This window comes from Nansenia antarctica (genome assembly GCF_963989245.1).
Source record: "Nansenia antarctica genome assembly, chromosome: 2".
Taxonomy (NCBI): domain Eukaryota; kingdom Metazoa; phylum Chordata; class Actinopteri; order Argentiniformes; family Microstomatidae; genus Nansenia; species Nansenia antarctica.
This window is the reverse complement of record NC_137675.1, coordinates 13551602-13574946: the sequence shown is the minus strand read 5'-3', so window position 1 is coordinate 13574946 and position 23345 is coordinate 13551602. Positions and strand designations below refer to the sequence as shown.

At 44.9% G+C, this 23345-nt stretch overlaps 1 protein-coding gene across 1 annotated transcript in view; it reads right to left on the bottom strand.

The window, feature by feature from the left end:
* abcc6a (ATP-binding cassette, sub-family C (CFTR/MRP), member 6a) overlaps nucleotides 1–23054 on the bottom strand; it is a gene marked incomplete at both ends in the record, with an annotated part of 28437 nt that extends 5383 nt beyond the window's left edge. The window contains 19 exons of the mRNA XM_080524735.1: nucleotides 94–277; nucleotides 502–669; nucleotides 1018–1194; nucleotides 1383–1509; nucleotides 1597–1666; nucleotides 2392–2479; nucleotides 2718–2864; nucleotides 3141–3344; nucleotides 3909–4001; nucleotides 4193–4354; nucleotides 6937–7114; nucleotides 8354–8563; nucleotides 9150–9281; nucleotides 9501–9562; nucleotides 10791–10913; nucleotides 13519–13656; nucleotides 16001–16126; nucleotides 17297–17473; nucleotides 23013–23054. Of these exons, the coding sequence (XP_080380861.1) occupies nucleotides 94–277; nucleotides 502–669; nucleotides 1018–1194; nucleotides 1383–1509; nucleotides 1597–1666; nucleotides 2392–2479; nucleotides 2718–2864; nucleotides 3141–3344; nucleotides 3909–4001; nucleotides 4193–4354; nucleotides 6937–7114; nucleotides 8354–8563; nucleotides 9150–9281; nucleotides 9501–9562; nucleotides 10791–10913; nucleotides 13519–13656; nucleotides 16001–16126; nucleotides 17297–17473; nucleotides 23013–23054 (2608 nt within the window). The remainder of the gene's footprint in view (nucleotides 1–93; nucleotides 278–501; nucleotides 670–1017; nucleotides 1195–1382; nucleotides 1510–1596; nucleotides 1667–2391; nucleotides 2480–2717; nucleotides 2865–3140; nucleotides 3345–3908; nucleotides 4002–4192; nucleotides 4355–6936; nucleotides 7115–8353; nucleotides 8564–9149; nucleotides 9282–9500; nucleotides 9563–10790; nucleotides 10914–13518; nucleotides 13657–16000; nucleotides 16127–17296; nucleotides 17474–23012) is intronic.
* Nucleotides 23055–23345: the final 291 nt, after the last annotated feature.

Below are 23345 nucleotides of genomic sequence, written 5' to 3'. Positions count from 1 at the left end.
TGAAAGCCCTTCACTAAACCTATATATATAACAAACGTAATGCCAATAACGGTCCCATTTTGATGTTCATGGCATAGGTTGTGGCCTCCCTACCTCTCTGTGTGGAGATCTCTTTGCGCTCCGTACTGGCGAAGGTGTGGATGAATTCTGCGAAGGCTCCGTGGCGGCTCAGCAGCTCCTGGTAGGATCCGCTCTCCGTGATCTCTCCGTCCACCAGAACCAGGATGAGGTCCGCCTGCGGCAGGAAGCTCATCCCGTGGGTCACCAGGACACGAGTCTGCAGGCAGAACCGCAAGGGATTAGCCAAAATGGAGGATCAGCGAAAATGAACACAAATGTACTATAGATGTTTAAGAATCAGCAAAATAGTGGCTGCCATGTTGAAGCCACAGGAGGAACTTACTAAGAGTATGTTTTGACTTCTGAGTTTGCATTGTTTGTGAAGATGTCGCCACTGACACATATAGGTAATATCTAGGCCGTGTTTACTAGTATTGTTACCTTGTCTCTAAGCACGCCCTTTGGCCCAATGACTTTGTCGAAGATGTGTTGCCCCACGTGGGCGTCCACAGCAGACAGTGGGTCATCCATGAGGTAGACGTCAGCCTTCCTGTAGACGGCCCGGGCCAGGCTCACCCTCTGCTTCTGCCCTCCCGACAGATTCACGCCCTGCATGACCAGGAGAACAAGAAGAAGTTCCAGAACTTTAGAATTTCAAATTATATTCCAAGATTCCAAAATGTTACTCCAACATTCTAGAATCTTACTTTAAGATGTTCGATGACTATTAGGATGCGATAGACTATTTGCTCTGAGAGCGCCGCAGTGCACACTGGGTTAATCGTCATAAAAGGACCAAGTAATTGTATTGGACAAGAGGCATTCCATGAGTGCTGATCAGATTTCCAGAGCGAATTTACGAACGCACCCATAATGAAAGACAAGTGTGAGTTCTAGAACTAGAAGGCATTTGGTTTGTTTGGTTCTACTCCATATCAGAGTAGTATGAGATCATACCTTCTCCCCAATCTCTGTGGTGTCTCCAGCGGGTAGGATCTTCAGGTCAGGCAGGAGGGCACAGGCCTCCAGCACGCGTTGGTACCAGGTCTTCAGCTTCTCACGGCCAAACATAATGTTGTCATGGACAGTGGCATTCTGGATCCAGGCTTGTTGGGGGACGTAGGCCACAGAGCCCTGTGGAGGTGAGAGAGAATAAAGAGAGACCAGATCAGAATTGACTTCAATTGAAATTATATGACTCAACTGTACGGGATCGAGATCAGTGTCAGCATTACATTCAAAGTGTTTCCTCAGACCAGTGGAGGGACACTGAGCCCTCGGATTTCTAGCTCCACCTGCCTCCCCTGAGAAAAAGTCTGTACCTTCACAGATACACTGCCACTCCTCTTCTCAGTCTCCCCGAGCATAGCAGACAGTAGTGAGGACTTCCCACTACCGACGTGCCCCACCACAGCCACTAACGAGCCCTGGGGTACGCGCACATTGATCCTGTTAACAAAGGAGGGAGAATATGAGCCTCAACAACTCCTGTTAGATTTGAGATGTTATGAGTGTGTAATTGGTCGACCGTGTTACCTTTTGAGACATGGAGGGCCCTCTCTAGACCAACTGAAAGTTCCATTGTCTATCACAACACCTTCCCCATCTTAGAAAAAGAGAGAGAAAGAGGGGAGACGAGAGAGAAAGGAGAGAGAAGGAAAGAGAGGAGAGAGGGAGTTGAATGTCTCATTTGAAGTCTCCACTGTTTCCTGTCTGTACAGTAGGCATACCTTAGTTTATGCATTTGAGCAGACTTTCCAAAATATTATTTCCTTCCCAGTGACATGCCAAATTGCAGACTGTACATAATTACAAGAGATCTAATTAGCATAATCCTCAAAATTACAGAGTTGTGTGTTTTCACAAGCTGTCTTCGGAAGTGTTGACAGATTACAGACGAGGGGAGCCTTTATTCCCCCTGAATCATATGTCTGACTCAGAGCTGCGATTTACAGTCGACCGCTGGACGGGAACATCCTATAATTACCGCGTCTCCCCGGCGGCCTCACTCCCCGGAAGTGACAACACACACGTTACCCCAAAATGAGGTTATGGGATTCCGTGAATATAAACAAATCTTCAATGTGAGTGCGTGTACAGGCTAGTGAGCATTGTTGAGGTAGAAGAGGCTGGTGCAAGATACCAATAAGGTTAGGTGTAGGTTAGGGTAGACTGGTGGAGGTAGAAATCTGAGGACGGGCTCGTTGTAATGCATGGATGGAATGGTATCACACTGAAAAAAAAAATCCATTCCATTCCACACATTACAATGAGCACGTCCTACGATTTCTACGTCCACTAGTCTCCCCTGGTGGAGGTAGGGATTCTCACCTGTACTGAAAGGAGCTTTGATCACATCTTGTACTTTCAGCTCCTCTGAGCACAGGTATTTTCCAAGGCGTTTCAAGGAAACAATGGCCTGGAACATAGAGATGAGAGAACATTGTTATTTATGAACCAGCTCAAAATCAGGGGTTTTCTTCATCAGCTAGGTCTCATGAATAGGGCCAAGAGTTTTTCCTGACCATGTCGCCCTTGTTAGGAAAAGCTACAGGCATAACCCATAACAAGGTTCTGGAGTATTTTTCTGGTCAGGCCACGTGGTCAGGAAAAAACTCCTGGCCCTGCCCATCAAAGCTGTGGACATTGAATCTCACCTGCATGGTTGTGCTCATTGCAAAGGGAAGCTGGCTGAGGGGGGTCTTCAAAATGTTGATGAGAGCCATGGATACAAAGATCTTCTGTGCGTCCAGGACATTCTTTTCATCAATCATCACGTAGACCCCAAACATGGCAAAGGCAATCTGGGGAAGGAATATGTAGGATAAAAAGGGTTGTATTGGGAAACATAGCAAGCCTACATACTGTAGACAGTGAGTGAGATATGCAGATCTCACTGGAGGCTGTTGGAGGCAGAAATCGTGCTCATGGTAATGCATGGAATGGAATGAGGAACGGTATCCAACGCACGTGTTTCACACCATTACTCATTCCATTCCATGCATTGCAGTGAGCCTGTCCTCCGATTTCTACCTCCACCAGCCTCCACTCCAATACGTAAACGTCAGTTGCTGACATACCAGGAAAGTGGAGGAGTTGAAGGATGCGATGGAGATTGAGTAAAGGATCTGGGACTTCTTCAGGGCCTTCAGCTCCTTCTGCCTGTAGCCTAGGACCTGTTCCAGGAAGGCCTTCTCCCAGGCGTAGAACTTCAAGATCTTGATCCCGTTCAGGATCTCGTTCATCAGTTTGATCCGTCTGTCCATGAACTTCATCTGTACCTCCTGGATCAAAGACATGGATTTAGCAATGTTTATTCGAGTAGTTGCACTTCCACAACAAGTATGACTGGTTTGATTTAATTACAGTCACACTGACAATGTTACAGTACTGGTCACAGCTCTTAACACTTAGCCATTTTACAACAAGGAAACAACAAAGAGCCAGGAAAGCGGCGGTCAGTGCGCCACATTCTCAACTGTAAGTTCGATTAAATTGGCATTATTGCTGAACGTCTGTTGTTTTTCCCAAAAAAGAAATGAAAAATATAGCTTTTATAGCCCCCGTTTTCCTGTGGTTGTTTTTCATAAGTGTAACATGGTGGAGAGTGGTACAGACATCAAAAGAGGACATTACGTGAGAGAGAGAGAGACACACACACACACACACACACACACACACGCACACACACACACACACACACACACAGACACATACAACCCTTACGCCCATGGATCAACTATCTAAACCAGCTGTGGAATCCTTGATCAAACAGTCCAGATGACTCTCTGATGCTGCCACTGCCCTGAGGCCCAGGGAGCAGAAGGATCTCTTGACCAATAGCCTACCTGCAGTTTACTCCTTTTCTTGGCGATGAATCCGTTGAGTGGGAATATGAGGATCACCGTGGCGATGCCAGCAAGCGCAGATGGACCAAGATGCTGAAAAATTTACATACATTTAACACTTTACCTTAAGTTACCCCTATACTTCTGTAATAACATACGAGTTACACTGTATTGACATGTTACAGGTTATATAGTGATAGGGTAATTTGTATATCGTTATTACATGTCGGATGCGGGATAAGAAACGTTGTGCCAACAAAAACAGCAGCCATTTTGTGCCTTACCTGCCAAAGGAAGTAGAGACAGAGGGCTATCTCAATGGGAGCGAGCCACACCGCGTTGAAGTACACCACAAAGTCCATGAGCTTCTGAGTGTCAGCTGAGACCAGGTTCACAATCTCCCCGACCGTGCAGGTTCTTCTGGAAGCACTGTTTATCACTAGGGACTAGAGACAGAAACAGGTTTATCACTCTGGACTAGATACAGAAATATGTTTATCACTCTGGACTAGAGACAGAAACAGGTTTATCACTCTGGACGAGATACAGAAACATGTTTATCACTCTGGACTAGAGACAGAAACATGTTTATCACTCTGGACTAGAGACAGAAACATGTTTACCACTAGGGACTAGAGACAGAAACATGTTTATCACTCTGGACTAGAGACAGAAACATGTTTATCACTCTGGACTAGAGACAGAAACAGGTTTATCACTCTGGACGAGATACAGAAACATGTTTATCACTCTGGACTAGAGACAGAAACATGTTTACCACTAGGGACTAGAGACAGAAACATGTTTACCACTCTGGACTAGAGACAGAAACATGTTTATCACTCTGGACTAGAGACAGAAACATGTTTATCACTCTGGACTAGAGACAGAAACATGTTTATCACTCTGGACTAGAGACAGAAACATGTTTATCACTCTGGACTAGAGACAGAAACATGTTTATCACTCTGGACTAGAGACAGAAACATGTTTATCACTAGGGACTAGAGACAGAAACATGTTTATCACTAGGGACTAGAGACAGAAACATGTTTATCACTCTGGACTAGAGACAGAAACATGTTTACCACTAGGGACTAGAGACAGAAACATGTTTATCACTCTGGACTAGAGACAGAAACATGTTTATCACTCTGGACTAGAGACAGAAACATGTTTATCACTCTGGACTAGAGACAGAAACATGTTTATCACTCTGGACTAGAGACAGAAACATGTTTATCACTCTGGACTAGAGACAGAAACATGTTTATCACTCTGGACTAGAGACAGAAACATGTTTATCACTCTGGACTAGAGACAGAAACATGTTTATCACTCTGGACTAGAGACAGAAACATGTTTATCACTCTGGACTAGAGACAGAAACATGTTTACCACTAGGGACTAGAGACAGAAACATGTTTATCACTAGGGACTAGAGACAGAAACATGTTTATCACTCTGGACTAGAGACAGAAACATGTTTATCACTCTGGACTAGAGACAGAAACATGTTTATCACTAGGGACTAGAGACAGAAACATGTTTATCACTCTGGACTAGATACAGAAACATGTTTACCACTAGGGACTAGAGACAGAAACATGTTTATCACTCTGGACTAGAGACAGAAACATGTTTATCACTCTGGACTAGAGACAGAAACATGTTTATCACTAGGGACTAGAGACAGAAACATGTTTACCACTCTGGACTAGATACAGAAACATGTTTATCACTCTGGACTAGATACAGAAACATGTTTATCACTCTGGACTAGAGACAGAAACATGTTTACCACTCTGGACTAGAGACAGAAACATGTTTATCACTCTGGACTAGAGACAGAAACATGTTTATCACTCTGGACGAGATACAGAAACATGTTTATCACTCTGGACTAGAGACAGAAACATGTTTATCACTAGGGACTAGAGACAGAAACATGTTTATCACTCTGGACTAGATACAGAAACATGTTTATCACTCTGGACTAGAGACAGAAACATGTTTACCACTCTGGACTAGAGACAGAAACATGTTTACCACTCTGGACTAGAGACAGAAACATGTTTATCACTAGGGACTAGAGACAGAAACATGTTTATCACTCTGGACTAGAGACAGAAACATGTTTATCACTCTGGACTAGAGACAGAAACATGTTTATCACTCTGGACTAGAGACAGAAACATGTTTATCACTAGGGACTAGAGACAGAAACATGTTTATCACTCTGGACTAGAGACAGAAACATGTTTATCACTCTGGACTAGAGACAGAAACATGTTTATCACTCTGGACTAGAGACAGAAACATGTTTATCACTCTGGACTAGAGACAGAAACATGTTTACCACTCTGGACTAGAGACAGAAACAGAGCAGAAGTGTCAGAACCAAAATAGTAATTGTTGTAAATATTATATAACTGTGACATCTGGTGTTAATAGTTCTTTATATCTTGCCTCTTTTCCGGGTAACACTTTACACCAAGTTGTCACTATAACCATGTAATAACGGTGTAATAACTCTAGTAACAACAATGTTTCAAGTTAGGATTCTGCCCTATACTCTAGCTAGGGTTTTGCATTGAACCCTTTCCACTGGGGGGTTCTAAATGGAACCCAAAAGGGTTCTACATGGAACAATATAGAGATCCAAATGTAAAAACAGATGAAGAACCCTTTTGGGACCCTTTTTTTCTAAGAGTGTAACCTTGGGTAGAAAGCATGATGGTTTCTTGACATGCACCCCCCCTTTCCTCCAACATACATAAACTACAACTAAGAAATTCACCACAATGTTTTCCCAAGGAGGAAAAATGCAAACATTCAATATTGCCATTAGAGTCAATATTTACGTCAAGCCCTCTGCTCTGCCTTCTGGCGAGAGTCGCGAGACATATGTACATATGTACAGATCCACCACAGCTGTCTTCGCCCTCTTGTCCATAAACAACCCCTCCTCCCAACACACACACACACACACGCACACCCCACACACACATCCCAACTAAATCCGTACCTTTCTGTAGACCAGGCCCATCACGGCTGTCTTTACCCTCATGCCCACGGTGAAACAGGTGTACATGTACTGGTGGTTGAACAGGGACTGGAGGCAGGACAGCAGGAACATCAGGGTGGCATAGAAGTAGCCCTTCCACAAGGGGGCGTCTTCGTCCCTCATGAAGCTCAGCAGCAGACTGTGGGGGAGAATGGGGGAGGTAATAGGGGTGAGGAGAGGTGTAGCGATAGAGAACTTCGTAAAAACCTCTTTGTTTACACTTTGCTATTGAGACCTGATGAGGACCTACAATTTGATGTAGAGAACGTCTTGAAGACACTTGACTCTAATTCACAGTGCAGGGCTAAACCGAGCAGAACTAAGCTGAGCTGTACTGGGCTGGCCTGGTTACGCAGCTATAACAAGTGCTCTAACTCTACTTGTGAAAGGAAAACATCAGCCAACTCAGTATGGTTCAGGTCGGCCCTGTGATGTGTAAAGGCCCTTTTGTGTATCATATTTGTAAGACCTCTCTGTAAACTCTATGCTATGGAGACCCGATGAAGACCTACTATTAAACATGGTCTGTTCCAAAAACACTTGGAAGTACAGCAATTTGCAGAGTATGTTATGCTCTATGTACCAACATTCACAGTGTAACACACAAGGCTACGGTACGCTACATTCAAATGCACTACAAATGCCAATTCCACCGCGTTTTATGGAGACATGCAGTAAAATACTGACATGTTATTGTTCCTTGTGTCAACTTTTGTGCAAGGTCAAGTTTACAATTCCCCACATTTATACCATACGTTAGACTGTGTTGCCTTAGTCAATGGGATTGCAAGCATTGCTGTGTGGCCGCATGCCCTACTGGTCCCAGTCAACTCACAAAGCTGCTCGGATTGCACAACACTGCTGCTCTTGTGGCTGGGTCTGCCCTCACTCTTGGCCAGCGGCTCCCTTATTGTGGTCCACCAGCGCGACCTCAGCATTTCTACCATTTAGAGCCTTGCTTCTTCTCTCTATCCCTCCCTCTCTCCCTCTTTCTCTCTCTCCTTCCCTCCTGTAGCGTCCTCCATGCCTCAGCAGAGAGCTGTGGTCTTCTTTTCCCTCTCTTCTCTCGCTCACAGGCCCATGACCGTAATTAACACTTCCACCAAGCCATGGTGTTGTGCAACAACAACAAGATTCCTGTCTGTCTGACTGACTGGTGGCGTGGCGGGGGTCAGAGGTCAGCTGTGGCTCAGTGTCTAGGTCACCGGAGTCTGTTTTTGTTTAGATGTCAATGTCAGGGCTGTCGAGAATAGCTGTTGGACTTGAAACTTGGGTTGCTGGGTCAAGTACATCCCAGTTTTTGGGTTGCGGACTTGTTTTCGGATGACTTTCCCATGGAGACGACTGCAGTGAGAATATTCCGGAAAGCTCCTCTTACCTTAGCACCTGAGGGATGGCGAACATGAAGGCGTCGTGGACCATGATGCACAGCGTTCCGGTCAGGAAGTAAGGGCCGAAGCTGCGGGCCAGGGTCCTCAGCAGACAGAACCCGGAGCTCTGTTCCTTCTGGAGCTTCCTGAGGAGCTGGGCCTGGTCGGAGGGCAGTCTGGAGCCCAGCGCCACGCCCGATGCCAGGGCCTTCTCCTGCCTGCCAGGGGAGAGGGGGGAACAACAGAACAGACGGGGCATTTGCGTCAGGGATGGATGGCTCGACATGGTGCCGGCCGGCCGGCGCCTTTTAAGTTTTTAATGTGAAACAGACAAAAGGAAGAAGAAAAAAAAAAGTAATTGTTGTTAAGTTAACGCATCACTGATGCACAGAAAAGTGTGGCGGGAGTTTTTCTTGCAGCCGTAAAAATCATTATCCAGACGCGTAGAGGAGTACTTAACGCAAGGTTATGGCCTTAACGATAGATCTTCAAAGCGTGGATGGACGTGTTAACAAGAGTTGAAAATGACACAGGGCTCTCGTCTTAACGTTGCGGTACGACCTCAGGGGATTGCGTTTGACCTATTTTCAGCCCAAATATGTCTCTGATGAAACAGCTCGCATTTCGATTACCATGATTGCAACTACGCAAGTGCCCCGAGGGACCTTCATCTTCACGACAAACACTCTATTGAAGTTTGACCACAGCCCCATAAAATAGACATTGGCTTTTGAGGCTTTTTCATCCGTAAGCTAGATGGTAGTAGTTAGCGCAAAGGAGTTGAGGATTAGGAGTGTTTCTCACTGTTGGAGTTTGCCGCACTCTGTCGTCCACTCTTCCTCCAGGTCAGAGATGATCTTGTCTGATGAGTCCTCCTCCCTCAGAGTCCACAAGTCTTCAGCTTCCAGAGGGGTTCGGTAGCCCTTGATAACAAGCCTGAGGGAACAACGATGATACAGTCACACACAGACATACACATTGTATGTTATACACAGAGGATCTTCTCGGTCGGTTTTATACAATCCTATGGTGAAAGCAGTGGAGGCTGGTGGAGGCAGAAATTGGAGGACGGGCTCACGTATTACAATGAGCCCGTCCTCCGATTTCTACCTCCTCCAGCTTCCACTGATGGAAAGATTGGTAAAACCATCTTACCCAGTGAACCACCAGAAGAGTATCTTTGAAAGGAAAGAAGCATCCTTGACTGGACATGGGTTCTGAAACAGATTAAAAGCCACGGTCACTAGAATGTCCCCACCAAGTAAATCTGTCAATGTTTAAAGGCTTTCGAAAACATAGGACTCCATAGAGGCTTTGATGGTTGAATGATGTACTTGTGGAGGCCCTGTTTACCGGATGTTAATGAGGTTATGATTCAGTGTGGTGGTAGTGAACTTTGAGGAGACTGTGTTACTAGCTGGGGACTGGAGTCCCAGAGAAAAACATAAACAGAGGTTAGTGTTAGGGCAGGGTGGGGAGGAGATCTTTCGTTTGGTGGAAATGTGTCGTCACTGTGGCATGCTGAATGCACACAGTCTTACACACACACACATACACACACACACACACACACACACACACACACACACACACACACACACACACCAGTTATTTGTGCCTACGCCAGAACTTTGCACTATCCCTCTTCCCTATACCACCCCCTCACCGGAGGTCTCTCTCCATCCATCCCTTCCTCCCTCCCTCCCTCACTGGATCCATCTGTTGTGAGTGAGTAACTCTGACCAAGACGTGGGGAGAGAGGACAGGGAGGGGCCCATGGGTGTGGCTCCCCCAGCACACTGTGGCTTCTCAACCTCGGTCACCGCCGGGCAGATGCTGGGAGACATTAGGGGCTTTTTGAGTTTATTTTCTCTTTTTCTCCGAAAATCTTGCGTCACATTGGCTCGCACGGACTCACTGCACCACATTACTTCATTACGTAACAGAATGTATGTTTCGTTTGTCACAGAATGTATGTTTTTTTGGATTGGTCGGTTGTTGCCAGGCTCATATTTGATAGGTCAGTGAGAGGGTGCGTTGTTAATGTGTACTGTATTGCGGAACTGCGTCGGTGTAGCGGTCGAGACACGGGTCATGTTATCCCAAAAAGATGTGAGTCGTCTGGATGGAATGGACGGGGATGGAGACCACACACACGTGTCACACAAACACACCACACACACACAGACACACACACACACACACACACACACACACACACACACACACACATTCATTCACACTCTCCTCATAGGAAACCAGAGTGAGAGTGGGCAGTGGGGGAGGAAGTGATTCACCTAGCTTCCTCCAAAAGGACAAGTGTGTTGACAAGAAAAGTTCAAAACCACAAGATGGCTACCCGGGCATTCTTTTTAGCAATTTTGGAAGGAGGGAGCATATTGACGGAAGTGGGCAGCGGGCGCTAACCCGTGTTTGCATGCTTACCTTGTCGAGGACAGTCTTTCCTAAAGGCGCTTGGTCGGCGAAACAGCAGAGGAAGAGCTGGGCCAGCTGTAGAGTGAAGTAGGAGAAGAAGGCCAAGTACCGCACGATATCACTGGAGATGCCCTGTCAGAGAGAACACATACAGTATAAATACACATACAGATATACAGTAAGGAGATTGGCACGATATCACTGGAGATGTCCTATCAGAGAGAACATACACAGTAAGGAGCAGCAAAATCAGCGTTGTCATTGTTATCTCCCTAATTGAATTGGTGTGCAACCGTTAATGATTTACTTTAGTAAGGACCTGCCTGTGTCTTTCTTTAAGGATGGAATTGGTACTGCAGAATACTGTCCATACGCACACCACAGAAAAACAACATTGTCCTTACATCCCAAAGTGTGTGCTAAAAGCTAAATGAGTTTTATTTTGTCCAATCATATAAACATTCATTATCTAATTAATGATTGTACTTTATGTGGCACAGGAACCAATGTTTTTTTGTGCGTGTGTTTCACAACATTCAAGCTCGAGTCTGATAAGAAACTAACAACTTCCACACATAAGGCATATTATTGCACTGTATACCACCGGATATGGTTATATGCCAGGATCACAGACTCAATAAAGCTTATTTTGAACTGTGCAGCCAAATCTTTGTGAAAAACCAAAAGCTTTAATGGCTCGCTTTATATAAATAAAACGATTGTATAAAAACTCCCCGTCACGCCACTGGGCCTGCATCTGTAAATAGAAGAGATTGTGGTTCAACAAACCAGCGTCCGCCCCTCACTCTGAGAGGCCACGAGCCAAAACGCAGATATTAACCACTCGACAACATATGCGAAATGTGGTGTTCCCATGTTATTCTTAACATACTTAGGGGGCAAGCCTTTTCTGGCTGAAGTTTCTGTTTACCAGTTTCTCTTTGTGTGCTAGCTAGTGTGTAGTGTGTAGGCCAGTGTGTGTGACTGAGTGCGCGAACGTGGTGAGCTATAGTGGTAAAAGCATTTCCCTGGAGTGATGTTGTACCCACAGAGGAGATATGGACGGGAGGCTGGTTCCGACCGCACAGCAAAACAGGTTGAGAATGGGCTGAGCTGAGCTGAGTGGGTGGTAAATATAGGTCATGGTGAGGCTGGGCAGAGGGAATTGGTCGGGTCTGCAAACATGAACTCTCTCTGCCTTCTCACAACAATTATATTTACTTGGAAATGTGTCTTATGCGCTTGATTGAGAGACTCTCGGTTGAGATGCTTATATACTGTATATAGCAAGTGTATTATGTTCCCCTGTCTATCCAGTGTATTGTTGAATAAAGATGATCAGACCCTCTCTGAGATTGTCCAAATTGTCACTACTGGTGGAGTATACCTTGTGCATAATGTGCATGTACACGTGTGTATGTGGCTGTGCATCTGAGCTCTGTATATCCGACTTTAAATGTGTCAGTGTGTGGAGACAATGCACATATCCTATGTCCCGGTCTGAGGGTTTACTGGCAGCTAGCTGGCTTCTCAGGCTCATACAAGGCGTGCTGACGAGACTCGGGTCTGACCCTGGGTTGCCTCGCCTCACCAACGTTTTTCCCAGGGCCATCATTACCCTCGCCTAGCGCAGCACAGTCACACTGGGCGCGATAAAACTGGAAATATGGATATGTGTGTGTGTGTGTGTGTGTGTGTGCGTCTGTGTGTGTGTGTGTGTGTGTGTGTGTGTGTGTGTGTGTGTGTGTGCGTGCGCGTGCGCGCGTGTGTGTTTATAGAAGCGCAAATGCAATTTGCTTTGGCTGTTTGTGTTTTTTTATAGAAGGTAGGCCTGGATATATAGGACAATGATTGCAGTGTTGGGAGGTTGGAGGAGAGAGGAGACACAGGAAGAGAGTGGGAATCTGCACACACATGGTTTAGAAAAGAGCAGACCAGAATTGGCCAGGCTCCTCGCCGACTCAGGGCTCACGTCGGGCGATGTTTAAGGGCATGTATTAAAAAAACCAAATGTAGACACAGCTACCTCTTCTGAGCAAACGCTATCAGTCACTGGTCTAGACTATGGGTAGACAACAAAACAACCCTTCAGGCAACCTAGATTCCGCCGGGGGGTCAATGAGTGCAAACCTAAGCAGACGCGCGATTCGGATATATAAGGATTAGTGCCTGTGTCATTACCCTCGTCTATAAAAGGAAAGGAGGAGGAGGAAGTGGAATGCACACCCAAGACGACGGACTGCTGCTGCTGACTAACGGAACATAACTCTAACAAACTGACATGAGAATGGAAGTTGCACACTCTTCTGTCATTGCGGTGGCATTTCTTCAGCTCACCAACCTTTTGGCTCCCTAGCCTGCCTCTGGGTTTATTACCCTGCTGTGAAATGTATGAATTTCCCTGGATGTTCCCTGGCAGGGTTATGTCATATCGTATTATATTATCATATGGCATCATATTCACATCGTATCGCATTTGATCATATTGTGTCGTGACATGATATGGTATGACATGGCATGGCATGGCAGGGATGGTATTGTATGGTATTGTATGGTATGGTATAGTATAGTATAGTATAGTATGGTATGGTATGGTATGGTATGGTATGGTATAGTATAGTATAGTATGGTATGGTATGGTTTGGTATGGTATGGTATACAAATAAAATTTGATTTGATTTTGATGGTATAGTATGGTATGGTATGGGATGGGATATGAGATGGGATGGTTTTGTACCTCTTCCATGGCCAGCTGGATCTTGGCCCTGAGGGGCACCAGGGAACACACCACTGCCAGAACCCAGAACAGGAAGAGGAACACGGAGGATCGGCAGCCTCGTATCCTCTCCAACTGGATGATGCATATGGCCAGGACCTGGGAGAGAGGGAGGGGAGATATAGAGATGGAGGGAGAGAGAGGGAGGGAGGAAGGGAGGGAGAGGGGGTGGAGAGAGAGAGAGAAGTCAGACTACATCCAGTTGCATTACAATGGACTAGAGTCTGTAAAAGCCAAGCGTCTGCTTTGCATGTGAACTGCTCTGGAAAGAGTACGCCTTTGAAGATTAGAAAATAAAAAAATTAAATCCCCCCGGATCAGCAATCCGTCTTCATTCTCCCAGTCTAGTCTCCGTCTCAGGGCTGGTAAACACAGCCTAAACAGAACCAGTTGGATGAGATTGGATTTAGCTTTGTTGGTTTTGGTTGAGAGAGGAGGCGGTGAGATTGGGATTTCCCTGGCCACAGACACAGATGCTATCCTGCTGATTTCCCCAGTAAAACAACAGATGTATTACGACATGCCCTCCCTCCGTCCACGCATTACTTCTTAATTGCACTGTATTTCTGACTCTCTATTTCACTCGGAAAACCAGGTCGATTCAGTGTTTAGGCACAGCTGTCAGGTGTCTCAACATTGAGCAATAATTATTCCTGTCTGACTTTTGGTTAAGTGAGACGTCATTCTGCCGGGCCAGCTCACCGCCATAAGGAGAGGGTGGTGATTTTAAGTTGCATAATAGTTGCCATACTGGTTGCATTGGGATGAACATTCTAAACCACGGCACTATCCTATTTAAAGCCACTGACCTCGTAATTATATCCACTCACTCTTTACCAATCAAAAACACCACAGCACACTGTCGCTAGGTAGACTATAGAGATAAACCTCTGCGCAGTGTGGTTGTTGATTCATTTGTCCTTTTCTACACGTGTTGCCTAACTAACCACACTGCAGAGCCAGACATGGCTCCCAACGAGTGGAGGGGATGTCAGTGGGTGGAAGTCCATTACTGAGCCCAAACTACTTTTCTAGTAATTACATGGGAAGTCTGGAGCACAGGGGCAGAAATAGGGTTTCGCGTCATGGTGTGTGTGTGTGCATGCGTGTGTGTGTGTGTGTGTGTGTGTGTCTGTGTGTGTGTGTGTGTGTGTGTGCATGTACTCGTGTGTGCGTGTGTCCCATCCGTCATGGGTCAGGAAGGACAGCAGAGGACCATGGAAGTGGTGACATTTTTTTTTTTTTTTATATAATAATAATCCCATACATTGACTGGTGCCATTTGGAAACATTTGGATTTGAATGGCAAAGCACACTCTGTTCCTGTTCCTAGCTTTACGTAAACGAAACCAGTGGTGGTGGTGAAACCAGGGCTACTGGTGACTGGTGACTATTACCATGCACTGCCCAGAAAATTATCTGCTTTCATTTAGCTACAGTATATCGCGATGCTAAGTAAATATCCCAGTGTCTGGTAACTGTGGCAACCGTCTGCCCTACTATGCTAGATTCAGGGGAGGCTAGTGGAGGTAGAAATCGGAGAACGGGCTCATTGTAATGCGTGGAATGGAACGAGGAATGGTATTGAGTCCGTCCTCTGATTTCAAAACCTCCACACCAGCCTCCACTGGTTCGATTTCTATCATGATTAGTGATGCTCTTAAAATAAAAATAAATGTTTAACATGTACTGTATAAGAGATTCAGTATGTCTCCTTCACCCAAACGGATAATTGATATTGACTTAGGTGTCTGAGGCAACCACAGGTAGGCTAGGAAGTCTGATTTGGAGAGAGGTCGTGTGTGTAGAGGCTCTGTTTCAGCCCAAGGGAGAGAGGGGTTGTGGGTAAGGGGGTTATGGGTCTGTGGGTTGCTACAGGAGGTCTACTGGCCTACATCGTTCCAGACCACCCCCCCCCCCCCACCCCCCACCCCCGCCCTCACCCCTAAAACCCTCTCACCCCACAGCCTCTGCTCCACTACCTCTGTCATATTTCTGACATCACACCCCCACAGAGAGTAAACACTAAACAGGTCTTCATTCTTGGTGGACCTATTACCACCCATACTACACCCCCCTGGACTATACCACCCATACTGCACCCCCGCCCTACAGTACATGCCCTACTAATCTACGGCTGATTTCAGAGTACACTGGAAATTAAAGGTTTCAGACAGAGGAGAGCAGTATACTGTGACAGAGATGGAGAGATAAAGACAGAGTACAAAGCAAGATAGAGAGACAAAGCCAGTGGGAATAACAGTAGTTATAGAGGGAGGCTGGTGGAGGTAGAAATCGGAGGACGGGCTCATGGTAAATGCACGGAACGGAATCAGGAATGGTATCAAAAACACATTCCTCATTCCGTTCCTGTGCGTTACAATGAGGCCGTCCTCCGATTTCTTCCTCCGCCAGCCTCCCCTGAGTAGTTGTAGATATTTACCACGGTCAAGCTGCGTATGATGGGGCTGAGGAGGAACACCATGTGCTGGTGAATCTCCTGGCTCCTCTCCAGCAGGATGTAGAAGAACTCCACGAAGCCAAAGGAGGCCAGGAGGAAGCCCAGCACCTGAACACACACACACACACACACACACACACACACACACACACACACACACACACACACACACAATGAAGGGAGAGAGAGATAGAGATAATGTTGTAAAAAAACCTGGGCATTGTGACTAATTGCTAGTGTGTGTGTGTGTAAGCCTGTGGCTAAAGCGTAACCACATCAAGAAAATCGAAGAGAAAGTACAGTGACCAAAAACATTGAAACGAGCCATGTCCTGTATTGACCGTCTCCATTGAAGCCCTCTGTAAACATCTCTATGCGCTGTTGATTACCCTCTAAACCTTTAAAGATCCCCAGGCCATTTCCCTCTCGCTTGCTAAGGCATGAAGCCCTTCGCTCAGGCCCAAACCCTTACCATGTGTGCCTTGTTTTTCACACTCTCATATTACTTTTATTGCATATATGGTCACTGCACTCCGACACTGTGCCTGGACTTGTATAATGTTAACGACCTTGGTGTAGTCTTATAGGCCTACTCTTGCATTCGGCGCTAGCTGCCCTGTAGTGTTAGGCCTACTCTTTTCGCAGTTGTTGCTAGCTAGCGGCTATTCTGTAGGCCTATAGGCCTACTCTTGCAGTCGGTGTTAGCTAGCAGCTATTCTGTAGTCCTATAAGCTTACTCTTGTGGTCAGCACTAGCCAGCATATTGGCTAGCTTTGTAGTAGTAGCCAGAAGGCAGTTATGGGTAACTGGCTATAAAATAATCAGATATGCAAAAGAATCTGATACAGTTTCATCAGCAGTGTTAAACTTGTGAAGGGAAACTGTCTTACAATGGGTTTGCATCTAATGTTTTGTCACCTTTATTTATATAATAAAGCTAAAATAGAGCTACAATAGCATTAGCTCCGTTGTATGATTTTGGATGTGTGAGGTAAAGAAAAAGCTAACATACTGTATGCTAAACAAATCTAACAAGAACCGGGGTGCTTAGGTGGATTAGTGGATCCGTAGTGGATTAAGCGCTGACCATGTACCGCAGGGATCCCGGTTACATTCCAGCCGCGGACATATCCTGCATGTCATCCCTTCTCTCTCTCTCACCCATCCTTCCTGTCATAATCTCTAACTCTGTGTCTGTCATTAAAAAGGAAAAATATGAGTGGGACAGCCCCACTCAGAAAAAATAACTTTAATTTAACAAGAACCATTGAGGCTCACCATCTTTGCCGTGCAGAGGCAGGAGACGCGGATGTATCCACGGTCATGGCAGTAGAAATGGAGGGCGTAGAATGGGGCGAGTAGCCAGAGGTAGATGCAGGGGACCCACACCAGAACGGTGTTCTGGAAGCACTGGGTCAGGTCCGGGTTGGCCGTGTACCACGTTCGGTTCCAATCCTGGAGGAAAAGAAGACAAATGGACATAAGAATGATATAAGATGTAAGAACGTGTGAGACGGTTTTGAGGCCTTCTGTGCAACCGTCACATATTCTTCAAGTATTTGAAATCTGAACGCAATTTAGTTGCATTGAATTCAATGAAGAGAATTGCTAATTAGGTGGGCTTGCTTGAGCAAATCCGACTGTTGTATCTCTAACTTTATCCATAAGAAGACTTTCTTTCAACTACCCAGAAAATCTATCCTGCATGCTGCAATTACAACTCAATCAATATTTTTTCCTGAATGTCAGGTTTCCAAAAGTGGGACATCGAGTACATAAGGAGGGACATTATTGTCTCTGCACTGTGAGCCGGGTTCAAACCTGCACAGGGAGACCCTACTGGATTTCAAGTCCAACACCTTAACCACTCGCCCATCACAGCTGTGCTGCCCTACCTTCTGTACTGCCTGATTTGTAGTACATACTATATCTTTTCAAGTTCTAGACATAGACCAGAGTTTTCTTATTGAGGAAGACTTACACAAAGAGTTTTCACAGAAGCCATGTTACAAAAATGCAATTACATTACACAAATACACGTGTAACAACACACTTTCCTTTGAGAAAGCAACGTCGCATGTTTTTCCTGTGTTCTGTTTAGATATGTAACCCCTTTTTGACTTTGCTCAACAAATTAGCGGAAAGTCTGTTGCGGCCTTACAACATAAAGGCGCACCGCGAGCAGGGTTTGAACCAACACTGGGAGGCTACATTGGATTTCAAGCCAAACATCTTATCCACTCTGCTTTCACAGCAGACTGCTGAATTCCATTGTTACGCTACTTACAGTTCTCCAAGTTACTTCTTGAAATGTCCTGTCTTACAGGAAAGGCTTTGCAAAGGAAATCCCAAAGGCATTGGGAACCATTTTGTGTTTGTGTACACCATTACTTCAAACATCCCGCAATTGTAGATCAACAACTAATTTTTTCTCAATGTCAGGTTTCCTGTGGTGGACCGACATCTTGTAAAGAAACACCTTGTTGGCTCTGTGCTGAGCGGGGTTCCAATGCCTTAACCACTCGGCCATCACAACTGCCCTTAGAATTTCATTGTTAGGTGGGGGGTAAAGTCACTGCTTCACTCAGTATAACCTATACTGATTAACCTCTTAATTGTTTTGATCTTTCTTTACCTCCTCTACTGTAACCGTCTCATCTACCCATCCTCTCTTTCATCTATCCGTTCATCTATCCAATCAACCAACCTAACCAACTACCCAGCAAATCTATGTATGTGTTTGATAAAATTGCTGATTCCATTCAATGCATTACAATGAGCCAGTGCTCCAATTTCTACCTCCACCAGCCTCCCCTAGCCTACAGTCACCTCTGAGTGAAAAATTATCTATCAGTTAACAGTTAATACCACTGTCAGAGTATTAGCCTACTGAGAGATTATTCGGTGGGACAGAGAGACATTTGGACCTGGTGTTGCCCGGCCTTCAGTACGTCTCTCCTTGTGTATCTAGGCAGTAAAGAGTGAAACCGCAGCAAGTCAACAGAAAGTGTGTGTGTTCGTTGGACAGGGAATTTTTTTAAAGAGCTGAGTCAGTCTTGGAATTTTTCGTACCCTGACTTCGGTACTTTCAAAAACTTTCCCTTCGGGAGGGTGGGCCGTGGACGTCAACACATTACTGCACCTGAGGTCAAAACTGTAATAGAATAATGCAGTCTAGGGATGGGATACACTGCTTGTGTGTTGTTAGGGCAAACGTCGCCAAATTCGAGATTACATCAGTGCAGTACATCTGGGGCCAAGAAGGTGGAGAGACGGATGTCCGTCGTAAAAAGACTAAAATACCTCCCCTAAGTGTTCTGTTGTTGTCTGTCTCTCACCTCTCCCTGTTTATCTCCCTAACGAGGGACAGGGTGGCTGGCGGGCCGTCGCGGCGGCTGTCGTTGCTAGACGGCTTGGTGGAGTCGGGAGAGGAAGTGGTTTTAAGGGTTGGAGCTCGTTGGAGAGTGTTACGGTGCGGACTCGCAGCCAGACGGCTAGCTACCGTCCTCCCCGGCTAAGACCGGGGATAAGGGAGAGTGACCACAATTCACTGCAGCTGCTGGGTCATTACGCAACAACAACACCACCCGACTCAGACGGCCCCCACCCTGCCCACCCACCCAGCCACAACTGCCCTGCCACCACCCTAACCACAGCAGGTGAGGCCTATAGAGGTGGCGCTTGGTGGCTGGTCGTGACACAAGTGTTTTATCTGTTAGAATAGTGGTAATTGGCCATGATAAACCGGTAGCCATCAACCACTTGATGAAAATCTTTTATCAGGTAGGACACTGGCCTTTACATGCCAGTTTCATATTTATTTTTGTTTACAACGATATGCAGTTTCTTTGTCGCTATGAGAAAACGTAGCATATGCACGTTTTCACATTTTCAATGTGGCTAGCGGGGCCAGCAATACACAAAACGACATGCTGGACCTTTAAATAGATGTGTACACTGGTCTACTGTATCTTATGGAGCCATAACATCATGGTGGAATGGCTGGTTTCTGCACATTAATACATGTGTTATTACACTACATGAATTCATTCAGTTACTGTATAACTTTTTTATTTTATTTTTTTCTACGGGCAAAAATGGGCCACATTCATTGGGTGATAGATGGCTAGAGAAACAGCGAGTGGGAGGTTTTCTCACAGACCCTTCTGACTCCTGTGGTCAATTTCAGAGGGTGAATAGACATTTTTTAATGACTTTTATGTATGAAATGCAACTTGTCAAACACACTCCAAGACCTTTATTGGTCGCAGCGTTTCTTTGCTCTGGCTGAAGTAGTGTGTGTGTGTGTGTGTGTGTGTGTGTGTGTGTGTGTGTGTGTGTGCGTGCGTGTGTGCTTGCTATGTGCGTGTGTGTGTGTGTGTGTGCATGTGTTTGTGTGTGTGTGTGTGTGTGCGTGTGTGAGTGTAGGTGAGTGTAGGTGAGTGCATCAGACCAGGGTTTGGATGGCAGCGTTGTGGCTATTTTTACCTGTGAAGCGTAGTGATGTGAACTGGGAGAGAAGATACACTGCTACTGTACGCTGCTACTGACTCTCTCAGTCACATTTTGAATTTTGTTATCATTAATTTTACATTTTCATTTACATGTTTGGCATTTAGAAGACACCTTTATTCAAAGCGACTTACAGCATATACATTAAGTAAGTGAATCATCTATCCGTCAGTCATCATAAGAAAATCAAATCAATGCTAGGGCCAGGGGCCATTGGTAGTCATAATACATGCATAATGCTTATTTTTTTCAATACTTGAAAGATGAGAATACCTGTTATCCTGTTATATATATATATATATATATATATATATATATATATATATATATATTGTTGAGCTAGAGATGAGCCAAAGATGAGTTAGAGAACTAGATAAACAGGCTGGACAGGGTTGTTTTGCCCTTCTCCTGTCTCCCAAATTAGAGGTATTTTGATTTAGATGAGAGAAAATTGGATGGTGTGAATACACTCCCTCAGAACTCGCTGACTCAGTGTTTTCTACACCACACCTTTTTAACTAAATGACGGATTACATCTGTCAAAGTTCCTTTTATTCGCAAAACCGTTAACTTTTTCCGCACGCTACTTGGTCATTCTTAGACAAATGATGTTAAGCCGCTTGCAATCACCTCAGCTTGCTTACTTGTGTTTTTTGTCAAGTGTGACGTTGGGGTACCTTGTCTCAGCCACGTGTTCTTAGAATATTGAAATGTTTTATTTTAACTAATGACGTTACTTTTCAGGATGCCATGTTGCAACTGGCCGGGGACTTCAGCTGAAAATTAGCCGACTAGGCTATTGCTGCCTTTTTTACTGTATTTTATATGGTTCATGTATTTGGATTGTCCTCGATATAATAAACTAATAAACTAACTAAACTAAACTAAACTAGAAGTGACCTGATATGGCCCCAAAGCTAGATGTAGATGTTCTACTGTAACAGCACCATCAGAGTACCCTGCACCCTGAGCACCAAACAATTACCATGTATCTTTTGCCGGCTGCCAAGAGTTATCTCAAAGCGATACTTAATCTCATTGTCCACCTCTTTTTCTGCACATTATGTTCCATTTTGGAAACTTTATTGAGAACATTCTGGGCTATGCACCAAAGTGCTGATCATGCTGCACAAGGCTATGCACCAAAGCATTTTACAATATCAAACCTGCAGCATTTGACCTGAAGACCTGCTGATGGCCTGTAGCCTTAATGACAGTTCACTTGTATCTACTTGAATGAGACTGATATACTGTATATATATATATATATATACATATCTATATATATATATATATATATATATATATATATATAGAGAGAGAGAGAGAGAGAGAGAGAGAGAGAGAGAGAGAGAGAGAGAGAGAGAGAGAGATAATGGCATTGACTGATACCTCTCTGTATGGATCGATGCCAAGCTCCAAGCTTTTTTTTTACTATCAATAAAGGTATAGAATGTGTAGGTTTACTCCTATACAAAAGGACAAAGGATTACCTGTGTACGTTCACTGAGAGCAATGCTCAACCCACGTTTTCCCTCGTCATCAAGTTACATAGCAACATTTAACATTCTTAAGGGCTTAAGTCTGCCCTCTACTTCTCAGGCACTTATCCCGTTCAGACTTCCCCTAACGCCCCCCGAGTTCCTTTCTCAGCCAGCCTATAGTCAGTTACATACGCAGGTGACATCGGAGAATGCCACTAAACTGTGCCCCCTCTGTAGTCTCAGGTGGGACTCCCGGAAAGTCTCGAGTAACCTGAACGTAAAACCCTCAGTTTAAAGACGTTCCCCTCGACCCCTCTGTTGCACGGCGATCGATGTGTCACGGTGCCAGGTCGAAGGGAATGTTGCCAGGACAATAACGTCAAACTGGCTGGCAAAGAAGTCACCTCAGGGAGACAATCCTGCACAGAACACACTGTGTGTACACACACTACTCTGCCAAGCTAGATTTAGCAGTATTGGACAATACAGTGTCAATACAGCCCTGTACTACTACTATACGGCATGTAAACATATTGCTACTCTAGTATTGTATATACAGTGGCATGCAACACACATACACATACAGGTATGTAGATTATGTTTAAATAAACCATCTTAGCTGAATGTCCTCCCTTAGTGCCAATATAATAATAATAATAATAATAATAATAATAACTTTATTTGTATAGCGCTTTTCCTGCAACCGTTGCAGCTCAAAGTGCTTATTAATTATTATTAATATGAAAATTCGTTATATCTAAAATATTAATTAAATAAAAAATACATTAATAAAATATACATTATTTTGGACCATATTCATATATAATAGATGCTTCTATGAGTCAATCAATAAGACCAGACAGAAATGCTCAATCTCAACAGACACACTTTTGCAATAAAGTATAATATACTTCAATTTGAGTAGATATCACTTAACAGTTAACAGATAACAGTTTGACTACTGCTGGCTTTTGACAGGGTTCCACAGGTTCACTCACCCATAGAGGATCCAGGCCACTGAGTCTACAAAAGGCATCCATCCACGCTCCTTTTCTTGCCTCCCTGATGCTCCACGCGCTGGGGTACAATATCCCCGCTGCTCAGGCTGGCTGGCACACTCACTCAGTGTGTGTGTGTGGGTGTGTGAGAGTGTGTATGTATTTGTGTGTGTGAGACTTCTCCTCTCTCCGTGAAGGCACTCTCTTTCAACCCCTGTCTCTTTCAGGCTCAAGTAGTAACTGTCAGTGTGTCAGTGTGTGTGAGAGAATATCTCTCAGTATTAGAGACTAGGTGTTTGTATTTGAGACTTTTTCTGTTAGTTAAGGCACTAT